Here is a 17,753-nt window from a genome sequence, read left to right as displayed (position 1 = left end):
GATGAATAATTACATAAATTTAAGGAGGATTTCTATTAATGCGTGGTCTGCATGGGCATTTGGAACATATTTCTGACCTTTTCTGGTCTATATCCTTAAGTCACATCCCACTACAATATTTTATGTGATGCTACCACTGTCAGACAGAATATTGGGTTAACAGGGTATCAACCCAGTCTGAGGTGACGTGTCTTTTATATTGGTTTAAATAACTTGTCCTTCACCTTGACAGAGGAGTTTTATGATCTGCTTTTTTCTTTTTAAAACTTTTTGTCACATTAACTCCCTTCATTTTTTTCTCATATTTATTCCCTATGTACCAGTGTACCAGAGCCCCAAAGTTCCAGTCTTCCTTTATGTCAAAGAGAACACAAGGGTTAGAAAATAAATTTACATTCTCCTATATACTTTTCAAATCTCAGAAAGCTTAAATCCAGTTTGAACTTAGAAGCTGAGTATTTACACGCATATTCTGAAGCCATCAAATTGAATTTACTCGTCCAGAAGTTCATCTTAATGCCACAGTCAAAAGTTACCCGATGTTTGTGAATAAAGAGCCGATATAGTCATTTTGGACTACTTTAACAAAACCACAGGGTAATAAGCTTAGAATGAATAACCCACATTTAATTGATGTGGCTTTGGCAACAGACTTAGTTTTTCTTAGCTTATTTCAGCCATACAGATGAAGAGAAAGATGTGCAAATAAAGAGATCTGCTCTCCCATCTGTAGTTAAGTTTCTATTGCCAGTACCACACATAGCTTAAGATGTTTAGGAACCTGGAGAGAACTCATACAAAGACTTATTTGCACGACCAATTGCATTATAGGAAAGTATGCCAGTTAGTAATACGGTATGACTACTAAACACCCGTGAGTTGCTCTTTCTGGCTGGTGAATTGGGTTGAGTCCTCATTCAACACAATTTGAAATTTTGTTTGGCTGAAACTTTGTAGGTATGATTAAAGTTCTCAAAGTAAAAATGAGCTTGGGTTTTAAAGTTTTCCATTTTCCTAGGATTTACGAGTGTGGAAGAGGGGAAAAAAACAGTGATTACTGAAGCAGTTTGTTTGAATATATAAGCGAGGGTAGATCATTGCACAGAAGCAAGTGTAACCTTTTAGGACAGACTGAAAATCGGAGCTTACTAATTTGGGGATATTCCCTGAGAATGTAGTGAGTCTGTGAGCAAAGGATAATTGGTAAACATCATTTGCTTAAGCTTTTTAAAAAGCCTTTCTGGTGCCTATTCCAAAATGGATTTCTTGGAAAAATGGACTCCATCTTTTCTATACATGAGGCAGCTTGCAACCAACTCCAAGTACTTTGCTCCATGTTTATAATCGTTCAATAACGATGTGATCAAGTAACCCCCAAGGAAATGGTTGCCACATGGCACTTGCTTAGGAAATAACTGGGGCAGTTGTTTAGTGAAATGTACCCAGGTGCTGCAGTAGAACACTGACCACACAGGGGGAGTTTGGTTTGTCTTCGATTCCAGACAGTGTGTGTATTATGTACCTGCAGGGGCCCTCACCTCTCCTTGACAACCCCTTCTGGAAACTTACAGAGTACCTACTTTGTAACGAGCATTATTACCAATGAGCTATGATTATATGATGTCAGGATGGTTTAAAAATTCCCTTGTTGTGACACAGCCAGCAGGTAGCCAAGCAGATCGTCAAGCCTAGTCTTTCCAACTCTGAAGCCTATTTTCTTTTCGCTTCATTCTTCCGAATATATAGACGAACTTGGAACTCAAGTCGGGTTTGCTTAAGCCTGTCCTATATAATAATCTCTATGGACAGATACATTAATAATACCAAGAGTTTTGGTTTATACATTCAAGCAATTAAAGATTTGTGAGATAGGATCCGTGAAAAAAAATTGAGATACTTTAATCTGTAGAAGACTGAGGAAAAAATGAGTTAGTGGCCTTTCCCAAACACTCAAAATCAGTGCTAATACAGACTGCACTAACTTGGAAATTTATATTAACTGAAACAGTGCTGGAAATAAGCTTTTCCCTTTGCAGCTATTTTAAATATAGTGTTACAATGTAAATGAATAGTGTAAAACAAGTTTGGAAGATGCAAGAAGAAGCCAGTTAAGAGAACAAATTGTTTAAAAGAGAAAAACCTCACTGTTTTGTGTAAGGACATATAAGAAGTCCCTGAGTAATCTCATCTGTTCACTACAAATGGCTCCCAGGAACTTGCCTCTGTGATAACCTGGTTCTTGTGCTACTATGCGTGCTGATGTTAAACGTGACGCCGGCACTCAGCTTGGCATCTACACTCCCGGAGGATGAGAGCAGGAGGAATGAGGCCAGACCGGGGACCTTCCAGCCCAGTGATGCTTTGAGGTAGGGGCGGGGGCCAAGGCGGATACTAAAGCCACATTCCCTGCACTATCCTTCGTCTTGGTCCCTGACCCTTGCTCTAAGGGCTTGGAAGTATTAAGAAACCTGTCTTTAAAATATTCAATAATTCTGAATGATCTTATCCCCCCTGGCTATCTGAATTAATGAAGTCTGGCTGTATGAGAAATATAGCTGCACAGAAAAAGGAAGTCAGCTGCTTTCTCTGGTTGCTGAAGTGAGAACAAAAAAACAGCAGATTGGGATTTCAAAAGGAAAAGTTCATATTCAATTTAATTTCAGGAAGAATTTTCTAAAGATGAGAGCTTATTTCATCCACCTATTTTTTCATTACACTCCGTGCTAGCTATGTGTCAGGCTCTGTGCTGAGCGTGGGTGATGGCGAATAAATCAGGCACTCTCTCAGCCTATAGTTATCATCAGCTCTATTAGCATATAATTGCCATTCTGTAGAAAAAGGCGATGTAGAGTCAGGAACAGGCTTACGTGGGAATTCTGAAGAGATGGATAAAACCCAATCTGCCCCCAGGCTGCTAGCAGTCTAATAACACTTATTTTGAGAATTGCTGCCATTTTCTGAATAATAGCTGTGTACCTGTTCCAGGCATCGTGCTATGTTTATTATGTGCTATGTAGCTAGTCCTCAGAGCGTCCCTGTGATGGAGGTTATATAATCTAATTTTCATATGAGGAACCTAAAGCCACCTGCTGGGGCACCTGGTCCAGGAGCAGAGGGCTGATGCTCGCTGATGAGCTGAGTGGGGATTTTGTATCGCACATCCTGAGTTAACAGTTGAAAAACCCCTGGTTGAATTGTTTCTCCAAAATGTCTTCTCTGCCACCATCCCACGCAGAACGTCCCCCATCTTGGCTGCCCTGCTCACCCTCCACTGACTCATCCCCGGCCCCCGCCTCTCAGGCACGATAAATCCCTCTTTACTGAAGCTCTGAGGCCAGACAGTATTCCTAACACAACACTCTCAATGTTCCTTCCAAAAAGAAGGACCTAAAAATTCTCCTGTCAGCTGCTAACGGACTACAAGGCTGTCCATCTCCTTTCCTGCTGGAGGTATGCACGATAATGCATCCAAGGGGACAGGAAAAGAAGGTCCCAAGTCCATTCTGTACGGAAGAGATTCCGTACCATGTTGACGTGCCCTGAACGGACCCCAGGTGTGCTGAGATGTTGAGCCCTCAGCTCTCAGGTATCCGGGGGTCCTGGGGCAGCCGGTGTGTTCCTCAGTGAGCTGTATGTGTGTATTTCCTATGTGTGCCAGAACTTTAAAAGGACTGGGAAGCACTGCTTAAGTCATCCCATGAAACATCTGGGGCTTGTTGGTGGTGATAAGTGAGAGAACTTACCTTAAGAGACAGAAGGCAAATGGGATGACGAGAAGTCATCAGGGTAGGAGAAGTCATTAGTGACCTTGAAAGGATGAAACCCACTGGTCCGTCTAGTGATCCAACCCTTGACTCATTAGCAAGACCCTGTTGACAGCTGTTCTCACGGTCACAATGTGAACTTAAACATGTTGTGAGCTCAGAACTGAGTCAACTCATTCTGGATGCAAGGCTGGCTTGTCTCTTTGAATGTTATCTTTATCACGGCCATTCAATTATTTTGTGAGTTCTTATAATCCCCTGAGAAAAGAAACTGACTTCAAAAGTACAATATCTAACACTGTTTCAGATTACAATATTTTTATGAACTGTAAGAAACTTACAGTGCCTGAAAGAAACTACATAAAGAAGGTGTCAGCATTTTCAGTATAAACTCTATTTCCAAAGGTTTATGCGTTCTGGAGAAATTCACTTGAGGGGGAAACTTGGCATATGGTGTCTGAGTTCCTGACTGTCCATACCTCATTTCGTAGGTATTACAAGTGAGTCCTTCAAATTCACTGCCTTTGGCATCTGTAATGTTTAGAAATAAAAAGGGGGCTTTAATAACAGGTGATTTCTGTGTTTAATGTCAGTGCACACAATTCTTAGAGGATCAAAGAACTCAGGAATACCAGAAATCCTGTTTTATAGCTTCTGATTATGACAGTATTGTGGAGGGAAAGAAGGGAAAAGAAAATAGTATAAAGGGACAGGTGCCCAAAAATGCTGGTGTCCTCAGAAGGGCACCAGAGTTAGACCTCCTTCGTCTTTCTGCCTACCCCAGATTTCTCCCTGCCCTATTTCCTGCCTGGTGTTACAGGCCAGGCCAACATACATGGGCTTTAGTGTCTGGGGCCTTTCCCCAGCAAAATCACTGAAAAGGTTGCCAAGAATCCCACTTTGCTTTTTGAGTCTCCATTTGAAGGGACTGGATTAACTCATAAAATACCTATAGGGGAGAGAGTTCTTAGACAAAGCCAGAAAAATATTGCCCTTGCAGGCAATGCCTATCACCAGGGCCAGAGAGATGAGATAAATGCCAGAAAAACCCTGGCATGGGAGTCTACAGATGCGATCGATCCAAGAGGGTGGGGGAAGAGGTACCGGACAATTGTGGCTCTCGGGAACCGTGCAGATGCCGGGAATGCCAACTGTTAACTCCATCCTCAGGATGGGAGGTATGGGAACCAGCTGGAATTCAGGGCCAGCACCAGTGCCATAGGAGAAGCTGGGCACACTGGCCAGAGGCAGGGGGCCCTTCTGTGTACTCTGAGCTCACAAGGCTGCCTCAATGGCTGCTAACAGAGCAGACCCCACTTCTGGATTTCCCTGAACTTTTTGGCAGAATCAGTATAGCTTGGTGGCTAAGAGCGTGGTCTCTGTATTTATGTAAGTCTGGATTCAAATCCAAGGCTCTTGATTTACAGCATACAGCCTTGGACAAGTTACCTTTTTGAGCCATGATTTCTCATTTGTAGATGGCAATGATAGTTCTTACCCTTTGAGGTTGAGAAGATGAAGGGATTATGCAAAGAAAGCAGTGAACTCCTCGCTGCAGCCAAACTTGATGATCCATTTTCACAAAAGGAAAAGAACCCCTAATGTTGCCATGTTGAGCATTCTTTTGTTCAGAGGTAGGCATCCTGGAGATGCTGGGAGGAAATTATTGTGGCAGGCAGCCTGGGGCACGTAGGGACTGACACAGCTATTACATCCCATGAATCTTTGATCCCCATCCCTGAAGACTGGGTCGATTCCGATCCACTTACTCCTGTGTGAGACTGAAATAGTTCAGACATTTAGAATTGCTCCAAGTACAACGTATGGACATCGTTAAATATGAGGTGTGTCGTATGTCTAGGCTAACATGAAGAAGGGACACCAAATTCTGAATAAGAAGATCTTTCTTTTCTGGCATTGCCTTCCCATGCAAACAGCTGATTATTTCTCCAAAAGGCTATTTTGTAGCAATTGAGTCGGCTTAATTGAGGAGAAAATGAATAGAGAAGATAATGAATAATCTCAGAAGCTGGTTGAGAGGAAAGCTGACCAGGTGGAGGCCCTGAAATGAATGGAACTAAAACTTAGCCCTTGTGGTTCTGGGAAAGATCTCAGACTGTAGCCACGTGACTCAGGGCTCCTGGAGTCCATGATCAGTCTTTGAGATCAGATGGCGTTTGAGATGGCTAAATGGCACCGTACTGGAGAAAGGGTATCTGTATCTTCCTACTAAATATCCCTTTGGAGACTGAATCCTCTCTTTTGACAGGGACTTCATCTTTCTAGTGCTTCTAAAGCCAAGGACCAAAGCTACTAGAACCTATAAAAGCTAACTCTGTACCCACCCCCACCCCTTTGTTTTCACCTTAGTATTAGGAATTTCGCAGAATTCTAGTACTCAGAGCAGAGACGTTTTGAGGAGAAAGGTAGGGGAATGGTCAAATTCTGAAGTTCAGATACTAATTGGTGAGCATCAAATGAGATTGTGTGAGGAAGGTACTGAAGGATAAACTATTTACCTGTCAGATATCTACTGAAATCTAATAAATATATCTAGTGTTTTTTATACGTCGTCATTCATTATTTCTTTCATTCAGCTATCCTGCGGTGTGCTAGGGGTCATTCTAAATTCAAGAGATTCCACAGTGAACATATCTTTATTCTCACAGAAACTCTATAAGGAACCTGAGCCCTTGAGGCGTTAAGGATCTTATGTGGAGGGCTCTCACAATTAGTTATTAGCAGAGACCAGACTCCCGAGCACCACTGAAATGTTAGCCGTCGAGCCTCTTGATACAAAGATCACAGCATAGTCTATTATATTCCCCACCGTGCCTAACACGGTGTTAAGATGTGCCTCTTCTCCAGTCCTAGACTGATAAGATGCTAATACAAACTTTTACTAAGGCCGTTTCACTCTAAGATTATTGTGTAAACAGGAGGCTTTTGGGTGACAAGCGGATCTTGGAAGCTGTCTCATTGGCTTAGATAAACTGCACCACATTTCAGGAATTAATTCTGTAATAATTTTTTCAGATATTGTATTTTTCTTGGATATAAAATGTTTTGAAGGTGAGATGTAATTGGCAGAATATGTCACACATATGGTGAAATCAACTTGGTTTGTTTTAGGGAATAGTGGGAGCCCTGGGACTGACAAGAGATCCAAAGAGTACTGATGAGCTTTGTCGTTACGTGAAGGTAGATGGAAAGACAGAAAGTGGCCCTGTGACCTTCCCTGTGAGACCTCAGATAGCAGTTGAGTCATAGGAAGCCCACATGATAAGTGATGTACCTTTGGGGATGACCCTTATAGTATGTGAATTACTTGTCCTCACAGTCAAATGGAGAGGCCAGAGACTTAGTTAACTGCTGGCGGATGGTAATTCACGTAAGAGATGCACAGCTGCCTTTGTTAGGACATCACTTCAATTTATTACGTGTGCTCATTACTCATCTTATTTCAGTTAATAAATGTTACCTAGTTGATTGAAGTCATATGATTCCCAATTGAAATAAGGGTGATCAAAAATAATTTTTGGTCTCCAGTGACCGTTCTTTTAACCTAATAACTCTAGAGAACCATGTACTTTGTATGTACACGTGACTCTCGCTGCCAGTAATGGCTAACCTTCTTACTCCGTATTATGTTAAGGGAAAATTTCCGCGTTCAATTAGATGTCTGTTTCATGCCACTCCCTGGAAATCTACTACACCCTTACGAGTATTTCTTCCTTCTAGATATCCCCTTTCCTCCAGACCAGATCCAAATGCCCATGATCCTTTTCTCCTTTTACGTGAGCAGTCTCTAATTCTCACTATGTTACTCTGTCTAGAAACGAACTGCCAGATGAGGACACTGGACAGTGGGATTGGAACCTTCCCGCTCCCAGACTCAGGAAACCGCTCAGCGGGACGGCACCTGTGCCAAGCAGACTCCCCTGATGACACTGAGCCCCTCCTGTCTCTCCAGCCAGCCCTTTGTGCAGCTTCCTCCATAAGAGCCCAGACCCTTGAACGAGAAGTGCCTTCCTCTGCAGACAGCCGGGGATCTAAAGACAACGCCATTGTTCATTCCACATCCGACCCCATCATGACTGCCAGAGGGATGCGACCTCTTCAGAGTCGCCTCCCCAAGCCAGCCTCCTCAGGTAAGATGCCTGTTACCTTCCAGATGAGATTGTTTGCTCACTAGAATCATGCACTTGCTGACAAAAATGGAGAACAGGCAGCAGAAAAGATTTCCACCAGGAGGTCAGTCAGTGACCTCTGCCCAGTGGAAATGTAGATGCATGAAATCCCTGTATGTCCTCAACCAAAACATAAAAAGAAAACAAGTATTAAACATCATCTACTCTCAGTATTATTTAAGGAGTGTACACACACATAAAGGAAACAAGCACGTTGTTAGCACAGGTAGATGGATATATAAATTGACAAAGAAAAAACCATACAACGTAGACTTCACATTTTGTCTTTTAAAACTTAGCTCTGAGTATAGACCAGAGTATAACTCTGAGCATAGACATAAACTTAACTGAAATGTTGTTTGCCCTCTCACAGAAACATATGTCTTCTGACATATTCCTATCCCGCTCAAATGTATTTATACGTTGAGCTATAAAAAACGTAGTTTGATATATTAGCAGTAGATTGTCTGTTAACTACAACGGGACGGAGGGAGCCTTCCCACTGAGAAGTACCATCCTTTGCTGTAGTCAGTGGAAACAAGCTTTCGTGATTAAAGATAGGGCCAGGCTAAGGGTCAAAGTTTTTTCACTGTTCCCTCAAGATTAAAAATATTTATTGCAGCTCGGGATGACACTAGATAACTTTTAACTTGTGTGCCTCGTGGTGCGTTTATGACATCTATAAGCACATGAACTAGAATTCTAAAGACTTTCATTTATGATTGGATGATGAGAAAGCAACCACAAGTAGAGATTATACCATGGGCTTCTGAGAAATTAGAAGACTTTTCGTTAAACATCTGTGAGTCAATGTGATTGGGTTATCCCCATGGCTGAGTTCTTCCTCCATGCAGTAGTACTGACTGCCGTGAATGTTTCGTCACAAACTTCTGCTTATTTCAAGCCAAGGCTACATTGGAAAACGCTGGGACATATATTATTTTTGAAATAAATGTACTGTTAATGAATGACACAGCCTCCGGAGATTCAGGGGCGAAATTGCAGTTATAGATGATGTGCTCCATGCCTGACTAGTCACGTGTGTGACCTCCATTCAGCGGCAGGCTCCCTAGCGGACTCCATGATTAAACACGGTCATTATAACAAATTGAATAGGAACTGCAAGCCTCGAATTGCTTCACAAGAAGGGGATAGGAAGGAGATTGTTCTGATCTTGCTGCTGATATTCAGTGCACCGGTTTTCTTAGTTTTGTGTCTTAATTAGCTTGTCATGAAGAGTTGTAAAAACAAAAAAGTAGTAGACGGTAGAGAGTGAGGTCAACACACTGCAGGACCTTTTTGTGCCGTCCATCGCGAAGCTTCCTGTCTACCTTAAGATGTTGTCACTGCGGGTCAGAGGAAGGGCTGGCTTTCCAAGGCTTTTCTCATTTCTGTGGCCATTGGTTACTCATTTTAAATATTAAGGAATGGAGATCTAGTTGGAACGAAAGGAAAGTGGGGGCTCCCCTGGTGGCGCAGTGGTTGAGAGTCTGCCTGCCGATGCAGGGGACACGGGTCCGTTCCCCGGTCCGGGAAGATTCCCACATGCCGCGGAGCAGCTGGGCCTGTGAGCCATGGCCGCTGAGCCTGCACGTCCGGAGCCTGTGCTTCGCAACGGGAGAGGCCACAACAGTGAGAGGCCCGCGTACCACAAAAAAAAAAAAAAGAAAGAAAAAGAAAAGAAAAAAAGGAAAGTGGTTTTGAGCAGTCAATTCCTGGTTAATATATGCATTTGAATTAGTTATTTTCTTATCCCCGTATCAAAGATGGAAGGAACCATACAGACCTCCCAGTGCTGATGAAAATACATTACCTCACTTCTGCTCACAAGCAAAATGCTGTTGAAAGGCTCTCACAGCCTGTCCTGTTGATAATCACTGAGGCTGAAGGATAATGACAGCAATTCTCCTTTCTGACAGGAGGAAAGACTACACTCTGCAGGTTAATCCACTATTATGGGTAATGGAGACATTTTAATCATTCTCTGCTAATTGCACCCTTGGCTACTTACAATGTAATCCATGGGCCAAGAGCAGCCCCTGGGAGCTTGTCATAGATGCCAGCTCTCAGACCCTGCTCTAGACCTACCAAATCAGAACCTGTAGTGTAAAAAAAGCTTGGCTGAGGTATATACACATATGAGTTTGAGACTGCCCGGCAAGATCTTAAAGGGCCTCTGAGCAGTTTCGCAAACCACCTTATTCAGAATGACCTTCATAAGTTTCCTAGGGAAATCAGGGTTCCCTGAGCAAACATGTTTGGGAAAGGCTGTGGATTCACATCCTCCCTTTGGAAATTATGAAAATCCCCATTAGCATAATGAAGGCTCCGAGAAGTCCTCCAAAACAGAAGCTTGTTTGTTATTTGATGTATAACACTGTTTGAGGAATGATCAGCGTTTCCCAAGCAGTTTGCCCACTGAACCCTTTCTAACATGAAAAACTTGTCAACAATTTTTGGAAAAGTGGTCCAAGCACAGTTTGCATTTGGGACTCCAAGGTGGACATCCTCCAAAGATACACGTAATTATGCAGACATTTCTGTTAGCACAGACTTGCAGGAGACAGAATGTTGGGAAACCAAGCTGTTACCATGTTTGGACCCTTCGGATTATTTCTGACTATCTCCCCTACCCTCATCCCTAAACTTGTTAAAGAGTTGAAGAAAGCTGGTTGTGATTTCATATACATTTCCTCATTTAGGAAAAATCAATTCCCAAATGCAGAGTGAAGCCAAGCCAAGGCCTCAGACTTGTTCGTCATTCGAATATGCTGAAAACACAACGGCAGTGGAGAGCAAGCCACTTCTAGCCTGGGGGGGGGACGGCGCTGCTGCGGAGACCCAGGTAAGGAGAGTCGACAGGAGGGCACCCTCCACCTAATAGTCCTGAGTGTGAAAAATGACCTCCTTAACCACTTCTGTGATAGATTTTAATGTTAAGTCAGATTTATTGTGGGATTAGTGCATAAAGACCAAGGCTCTCCTTTTTTCCTGAATTATTAAGTAACACTGTGAGTTCTTGTAATTCAAATGATTCCATCCATCTGCATCCCAACTCTTGAGGTAAGGATGCTCTGCCCTGAGTAGACATTGTGGAACGGCCGTTCACTCTCCCAAGCCCTAAGAGCACCACTTAGAATGATTCAATGATATTTTTTCATCATCAGTTACTTTGTCTTTTACCTTGCTCCATGAAACCAGTAAAGCAGGTGTAATTATTTTCCCTTTTGGCATGAAGAAACTAAAGCCTGGAGCGGTCAGGTGACTTGCCGGGGTCAGTGAGACGTGTGTTTCTTCAATCCCCATCATTTTTGCTGGGGATTCTTCATCCGCCCTGAGATGGCAAGCACACAGGCCTCCTGAAGTGTGATTGGACCTGGGGAGGAGCTCGGGGCTCCGGGAGTCTTGGGTCCTCCCTGGGTGCTATGTGGTAGTCCCTCCTCAGTGCCCTCCCGCTTACCTGTTCCAACTAATTACTTGGGCCGTATTCAGCCTGTTCACGATTTCTCAGCTCGCCCTTGGGCTGGTCCACTTCGGTGTCTTTGGTGGTACCTATAGTGAGAAGAGTGGGAGAAAGGACAATTAGGATCGATTACCTGAGCTTCCCGGCCCTTCCTTGGCCCTTCCTGCTTCTGCCGCCTTGGCTCTCCCAATCCCAGCATGAGGAGGCCCTATCACTATCTCTACTAGGGTTGCTACCCAACCTTGATGACGAAATACCCAGATCAGCCCACATCTGAGATGCCCCACAGCCAGACTGGTAGAGCCTTCTTTCAGTCTTTAGCACCTCGGTATGGAAACGGTACCCTGGACAAGTAGGCGAAGCGATCCCCTGGGCCTACAGCCTTGATGTACAGCAGAGGACAGCAGCTCCAGAGATGCTGGACCACGGTCAAGGTCCAAGCAGAAGTTACTGGGACACTGACGTCAGAACTCAGCCCTCTGAATTCCATGTCCAGCACTCAGAGCAAGGGTCTGAAAGGAGTAAACCGGTGTATTCTATCATGACTTAACTTTTAAGTGTTAGGGTTTTCTCGGTTTTCTCCAAAGCAGTAGTTCCCTAAACAAGCAGACATCGGGATCAGCTGGAGGGTGGTACATCTTTCTGCTCTCCACATACAGCCAGTGTCCTGTTTGGTACCGATGGGGTGAGATCCGAACACTTCTAATACATTCCCCAGTGATGACGGCGCTACCGGTCCACAGGGCACACTTTGAGGAGCACTCTTTCAAGAAGTCTTTGCTTGATTTGGGGACCAAAACATTGAGAAAATCCTAGAAGACATCCAGAGTTGGAGGGGGAAACAGTTCAGAAACAACAGGTGGCGATAGCGGGGCTCAAGCAATTCCAAGGAGAAAAAAACAGAGAAAAGCGAGAGAAAGAGAAAGGGAATTCCTCAGTGCTGGCCGGGAGGGAGCTACCCCCTCTATGTGCGATGGCAGGGCACTCCTCACCCAACATTCATGTTCCCCGACACACACACCTCTCTGGGGTCCCCTTCAACCTCCTGCACTAGCTTTGCCCATTGGAAGTCCTGCCCTGACTTGTAAGAGTCACAACTGTGGCTTGGAACTCACAGCTCTGCTTCATTGACCGCAGGGAAGGAAAGTTTAAAGTAAGAGTGAGCTTTATATTTCCAGTTCCAAGCACAGTGCCTGGTTCCATTTGTGTCTGTTGAATAGAGGAATGAAAAAATGCATCTCGTCATACCCAGCATCCTGCTGGAACTCTAAACATGGGGCTCCCTTGGGACCACTGCTGTAAACTTGTCATCCTTCGCAAACATCATCCTTGCTAGACCACCAGTACCTCCTGTACAGAGCTCTGTACCCCCAGAACCTAGAACACCACTTAGCACAGAGTGGGTACTAAGATGCTTAGCACAGCATCTTTTGAATGGGTAGATGAATGATTCCGTGAATGAAGGAATAAAGGAAATAAGTAGCAGCTTGAATTTATAACCCCAGCTGTGGGGGCTTACATCCTAAAATGTGTTTTTATAATTTCCAACCAAATGGCACCCTCCCAAACAGGATTGACTTTAGAGACGCATCCCATACCTCTGTGCCTGAACTCTCTGGGATCGGTGTGGAATAATCGGCTCTAACAGGGCAGTCTGCAAACATATAAAAGACAGCCCCAAATGCTCTTGATTCTGCACACAAGAGTTGCGGTCTTAGATATCAGTACTCCACTTGTGTGCACAGCAGGAAGAACCATCCATATGGTATCAACAACCTCCACAATTCCCGAACTTGGTGTTACTGCCACACCTGTAACGTCCTCTTGGGTCAGGCTATGTGTGCGTGTGAGTAAGCGGGGAGACCAAGTCCCTTGACCTGTGACCTGTTAGTAGATTCAAGGATTATGTATAACCCTATAGGCTAGCAGTTGTGTTCCTCCCTAAAGCCTCCTATCCTTTTAGGCGCTGGAATAAAATTAGGTATTGGGTAAACATTTATTCTTTTGTTCCCAAGGTTGATTATTGTCATACCCTCTGATACCTGAAAGCCAATGGTGAGATCAGCTAAATAAATAAGCCAAAAAATAAAATAAAAATAAATAAATAAGCCATTAGGCCTGGGACAGCAGCTCTAATTGGCACTTGAGAAAAATAAGGCTCCATAAAAACTGTACCAAATGCAGAGCGGGTAACTGTGGGGACTGTCCTGTGACGGGGACACAGTGGCAGCGTGTGGTCAGTGGCTTCGTCAGTGCAGGTCCATATCTGCAGCTCTGGTAATTGAGCAGAATTCACCAGCTCCGCGTGAGGCAGACTGACGGACCAGGCAGACTGGGGGTGGGGCAGCGGGAATGCAATTCTGTGCACACGCCAACAGCCAGGTACGAACATCCTGACGGGATGCTCTGCCCGTTTTGACTAGTGTGAATAATCTTAACGGTCTCATGTTACTCATTTAGGACAAGGTACCCAGAATGTGTGCGTACTCTGCCAGCGGTGGCAGTGGTAGTGACAGTGACCCCGACTATGGAAATAATGGTTTTGGAGCTGGAAGGGGCAAGTTAGTGAAAGCGATGAAGAGCGCCACCCCAGGTAATGAACGCCGGGGCCCCGGGACCCTCGGGGCTCCTGTCTCTCGGGAAGCTGTCCATCACGCCTTTCACTGGGCTCTGTCTCCACCCCGCTTTGATTTTACATCTCAGTTCCATGTCTCTCCCGAGATCTAATTTTCTGGTACTTATGGAAGATTGTCTACATGCATCAATTTGCTTTCTGGTATTATCTTAATGACATTGCAGTGCAGTCTGTAAGGATTTTATTTCCTATCTGGCGTCTCCCAAAAAGTCTCCGGTGGAGTTATCTGCCTAATGAAGGAATGACTATAAAGATAACTTTGTTCTTAATTACATACTTCGGCAAGTTAAGTCATCCAGTGAGCCATGGATGGGGTGTTCCCAGGCTCTCTGCTCGTATCCTGCTCTGTAACTCTGGACCTGTTACGCATGCCATTATGAGCACGTCTGTTTATACGAGGTTCAAACTTTCTCACATTATTTTTATTTGAAAGAGAATTGGCAGTAGAAAAACCATCATCCCGAGGCATTTAAAAATATATATATTCAGATGGCATTTCCTTACAGATACAAGAGGACAGATGATCCCCGAACACAAAATGTGGTCTAGGATCTGCTTTTCTTCTAATCCGCTCTAGATTGTCAGACATATTTTAATGATACAATGGAGAATCATTCTTTTTGTCCTAATCAGCTTTTCTCAAATACGAATTTGGCAATTATGTGATGAAACCATGACTTTCCTTTTTAAAACAAGCCTGATGTGTTGCTTTTGAAAAACACGTAATCGAGCAACCCTGTGTGTTTCCGGTTTTCCAAGAGTCTTGACATTCGTGATACCTGGGGGTGAGATAGGTGTGTAAGGATAGTCATTAACCTGAGCCTCCTCTTTGTTGCTTGCATCCTACAAGACACCAGAGAAGCAGGACAGATGGGTGAATCCTGCAAAGGCTTACCAAGAGGAAAGTGGAGAATACCCCCTGGTGTTTTAGTTAGACTGTTGTCCTTGTTAGCTCTCGGGGCTGCGTCAGCGTCCCTCTGGTTGTGACAAATAAGGGGAAGGAGAGTTGATCATCATGGGTCCTTCCCCATGAAGACGCCTAGGCCAGGCCAGCTCCCTAGTCCAGCTCTTACCCTGAACTTAACGTGGGTCCACAGTGAAGAATAACCTTACCTCATTGACCCTCAACTGTGCCTCCGGCTCTAAAACTCCATTCATTTATTGAACAAATACTTATAAAAAGCCTCCTCTGGGCTAGCTTTCCAGCAGTGAGTAAATGGACGAAGATCTCTGCCAGACAGTAAAAAAAAAATGGGTAGAATAAACTAGTAAATGTATATAGTTTGTTGAAAGGAGATATGGAAAAGACAGGTTGAGCAGGGTAGGACGGGAGAGCAGGGCTGCTCCTGAGTGGTGGTTGGGTGGGAGCGGATGTTAAAATTTAAATAGAGGGCTTCCCTGGTGGCGCAGTGGTTGAGAGTCCGCCTGCCGACGCAGGCGACACGGGTTCGTGCCCCGGTCCGGGAGGATCTCACATGCCGCGGAGCGGCTGGGCCCGTGAGCCGTGGCCGCTGAGCCTGCGGGTTCGGAGCCTGTGCTCCGTAACGGGAGAGGCCACAACAGTGAGAGGCCCGCGTACCGCAAAAAAAAAAAAAAATAGAGCAGTCAGAGTAAGGCTCCCTGAGAAGTTGGTGTTTGAGCAGAGATGTGGTGGAGGGAAGGGAGTGAGCCCCTGGAGGATACCTGGGGGGAGCGCATGGCCTTGAGACAGCAGCAGCGGGCAGCCAGCGTGGCTGTGGTAGAGGGGGTATGTTGCAGGACGGGGAGGTGAGGTCCAGTAAACGGAAAAGGAGCCAGAGCTCTCGTACGGCCTTGCTCACATTTCTGAGGTCTTTGCTTCTCCCCTGAGAGCCACGCATGGGGGTCTTTGGACATCTCTGAGCACAGGAACGGCGTGATCTGAGATGTTTTCAAAGGACCGCTCTGGCTGCCGTGTCGTGAGGACTGAAGAAACAAGATCGACTAAGAGGCTGTGACACTCATCCAGGCAAGACGTGTCAGTGGCTGGGACCAGGGTGGTAACAGTGAGAGCAGTGGGCAGCACGAGCTAATAGAACTCTCTGCAGTGTCTCGGCCCTGTCCAATACCGTAGCCATCACCCACCCATGGCTTAGGAGCTCTTGCGATGTGGCTAGTGTAAGGAACTGAATGTCTAAATTTCATTTTTGCTGTAGTTTCCCTAAGAGTTCCATTTTCCTCTATTTTAATTTGTTTTTATTTCAATTAACTTTCAATATTAATAGCCAGATTTGGGTCACTGTACAACACAAGGAGTGACAATGGTCTCATTCCAGTTCTGATTAAAAATACAACATGAATCACTGATGGCTTGGAGATGGGGGTGAAAGAAAAAGCAGGGTCAAGGATGGTTTGCCAGGTGGGGTCCTAGAAGGGACAGAGCTCTGCCCACTGCAGTGGAAAAGTCTGAGGTTGGGGGAAGCAGAGTGGTAATCGATGCTAAGTTCGAGGTGCCCACTGCAAGCGGAGGTGTGAGTAGGCAGTGGGGCTGTGAGTCTGGAGTTGGGCAGGTCAGGTCTTGTCTGGAGAGGTAATTGGAGTGTCAGCGTGTCGATGGCACCTAAGGCCCTGGGTCCAGCTGAGATCAGAGGAGGACAGAGTGCTGACAGAGAGAGGACCTCACCCTCCCACGTGTAAAGGTCGTGGAGAAGAGAAAGAACCAGCAAAGGAGACTGGGTAGGAACCAGCAGTGAGCGGGGCAGAGGAGAACGTGACGTCTCAGAAGCCAAGTGGAAAAAGTATGTCAAGGAGGAATCCCACGATTCCATATGCTACTTGCTAAAAAGAGGGACACAGTCTTCGTATTGAGACCCGTCTCTCACACTGGTAGTGGGGTTCCAGGGGTGGGGGAAGGAAGTGGGGATGGGGAAGGAGGGACGGTCTAAAGGCAGTTTGAAAACATCCCGAAAAAGGAAACAAGATTAAGACAAATTGTCTGACTCTGAATGAGGATGTACCTGTCAGTAGGAGAGAAATCACTTTAGGGTTCAGAGTTTTAACCCGGCTTGTTTAGATGATTTGCGCAGAGCAATAGGGATACGCATTCGGTGATGGCTACGGATCCTGGTGAACAGCGAACTTGCTCCTTTACCTTTTTTTTCTATCCCCCTGCAAACTGAAGTGAGTCTCGGCCTCAGGTTTTTTTCTCTCTGTCCTCACCGTGTTCATCCTCTTCCCTCCAACCAGAGCAAATCCCCGTTTGAGAGGTGCAGGCTTTCCTCATTCTGTTGCTTTAGCCTCTGTGCACGTGGTGCTTCTCGGGAAAAGGTGCAGAGTAACCCTGGAAGCAGCACAACCAGCAAGAAGAGCCTTCCCTCTAGCCAGGCATCTGCCCTCTGTCTTTAAACATGGACTTGTTGCCAGAACTCTGTCATCTGCCCACCCTGCCCGATCCAGCCACCCGCCAGCCCTGGCTGATGTCAGTGCTGCCAGGGAGGGAAAACGCGTGCGGACGGCTGGCGTGCCTGTGGGTGTGTGCTGGCTTCCAGCAAGCCTGGGAAGGGACGTTCGGGGTCGATGCAGCACCGGTAACTTTTTGGATGTTGGCAAAGTTGATAGGAAAAGAAAATAGCAACAATTAAGAGAAAAACACTAAAAGGAGTACATGCCTCGGGTGTGCAGTAGAGATTTTTTCCCCTTTGGAGTCACGATTTTGCCTTGCTTTCGTCACCTGTGCCTGCCAA

General features: G+C 45.2%; 1 protein-coding gene across 1 annotated transcript in view; it reads left to right on the top strand.

Annotated features, from left to right (window-relative positions):
- The window catches only part of NCKAP5 (NCK associated protein 5), an 899,001-nt gene that overhangs the window by 876,276 nt on the left and 4,972 nt on the right, over positions 1–17,753 (top strand). Inside the window, exons 16-18 of the mRNA XM_024761906.1 lie at positions 7,601–7,915; positions 10,657–10,799; positions 13,878–14,010. Of these exons, the coding sequence (XP_024617674.1) occupies positions 7,601–7,915; positions 10,657–10,799; positions 13,878–14,010 (591 nt within the window). The remainder of the gene's footprint in view (positions 1–7,600; positions 7,916–10,656; positions 10,800–13,877; positions 14,011–17,753) is intronic.

The sequence above is a fragment of the Neophocaena asiaeorientalis genome, unplaced genomic scaffold (genome assembly GCF_003031525.2).
Source record: "Neophocaena asiaeorientalis asiaeorientalis breed wild unplaced genomic scaffold, Neophocaena_asiaeorientalis_V1.1 scaffold215, whole genome shotgun sequence".
NCBI lineage: Eukaryota > Metazoa > Chordata > Mammalia > Artiodactyla > Phocoenidae > Neophocaena > Neophocaena asiaeorientalis.
The sequence above is the reverse complement of the archived record's forward strand: the minus strand, read 5'-3'. Positions and strand labels throughout refer to the sequence as shown.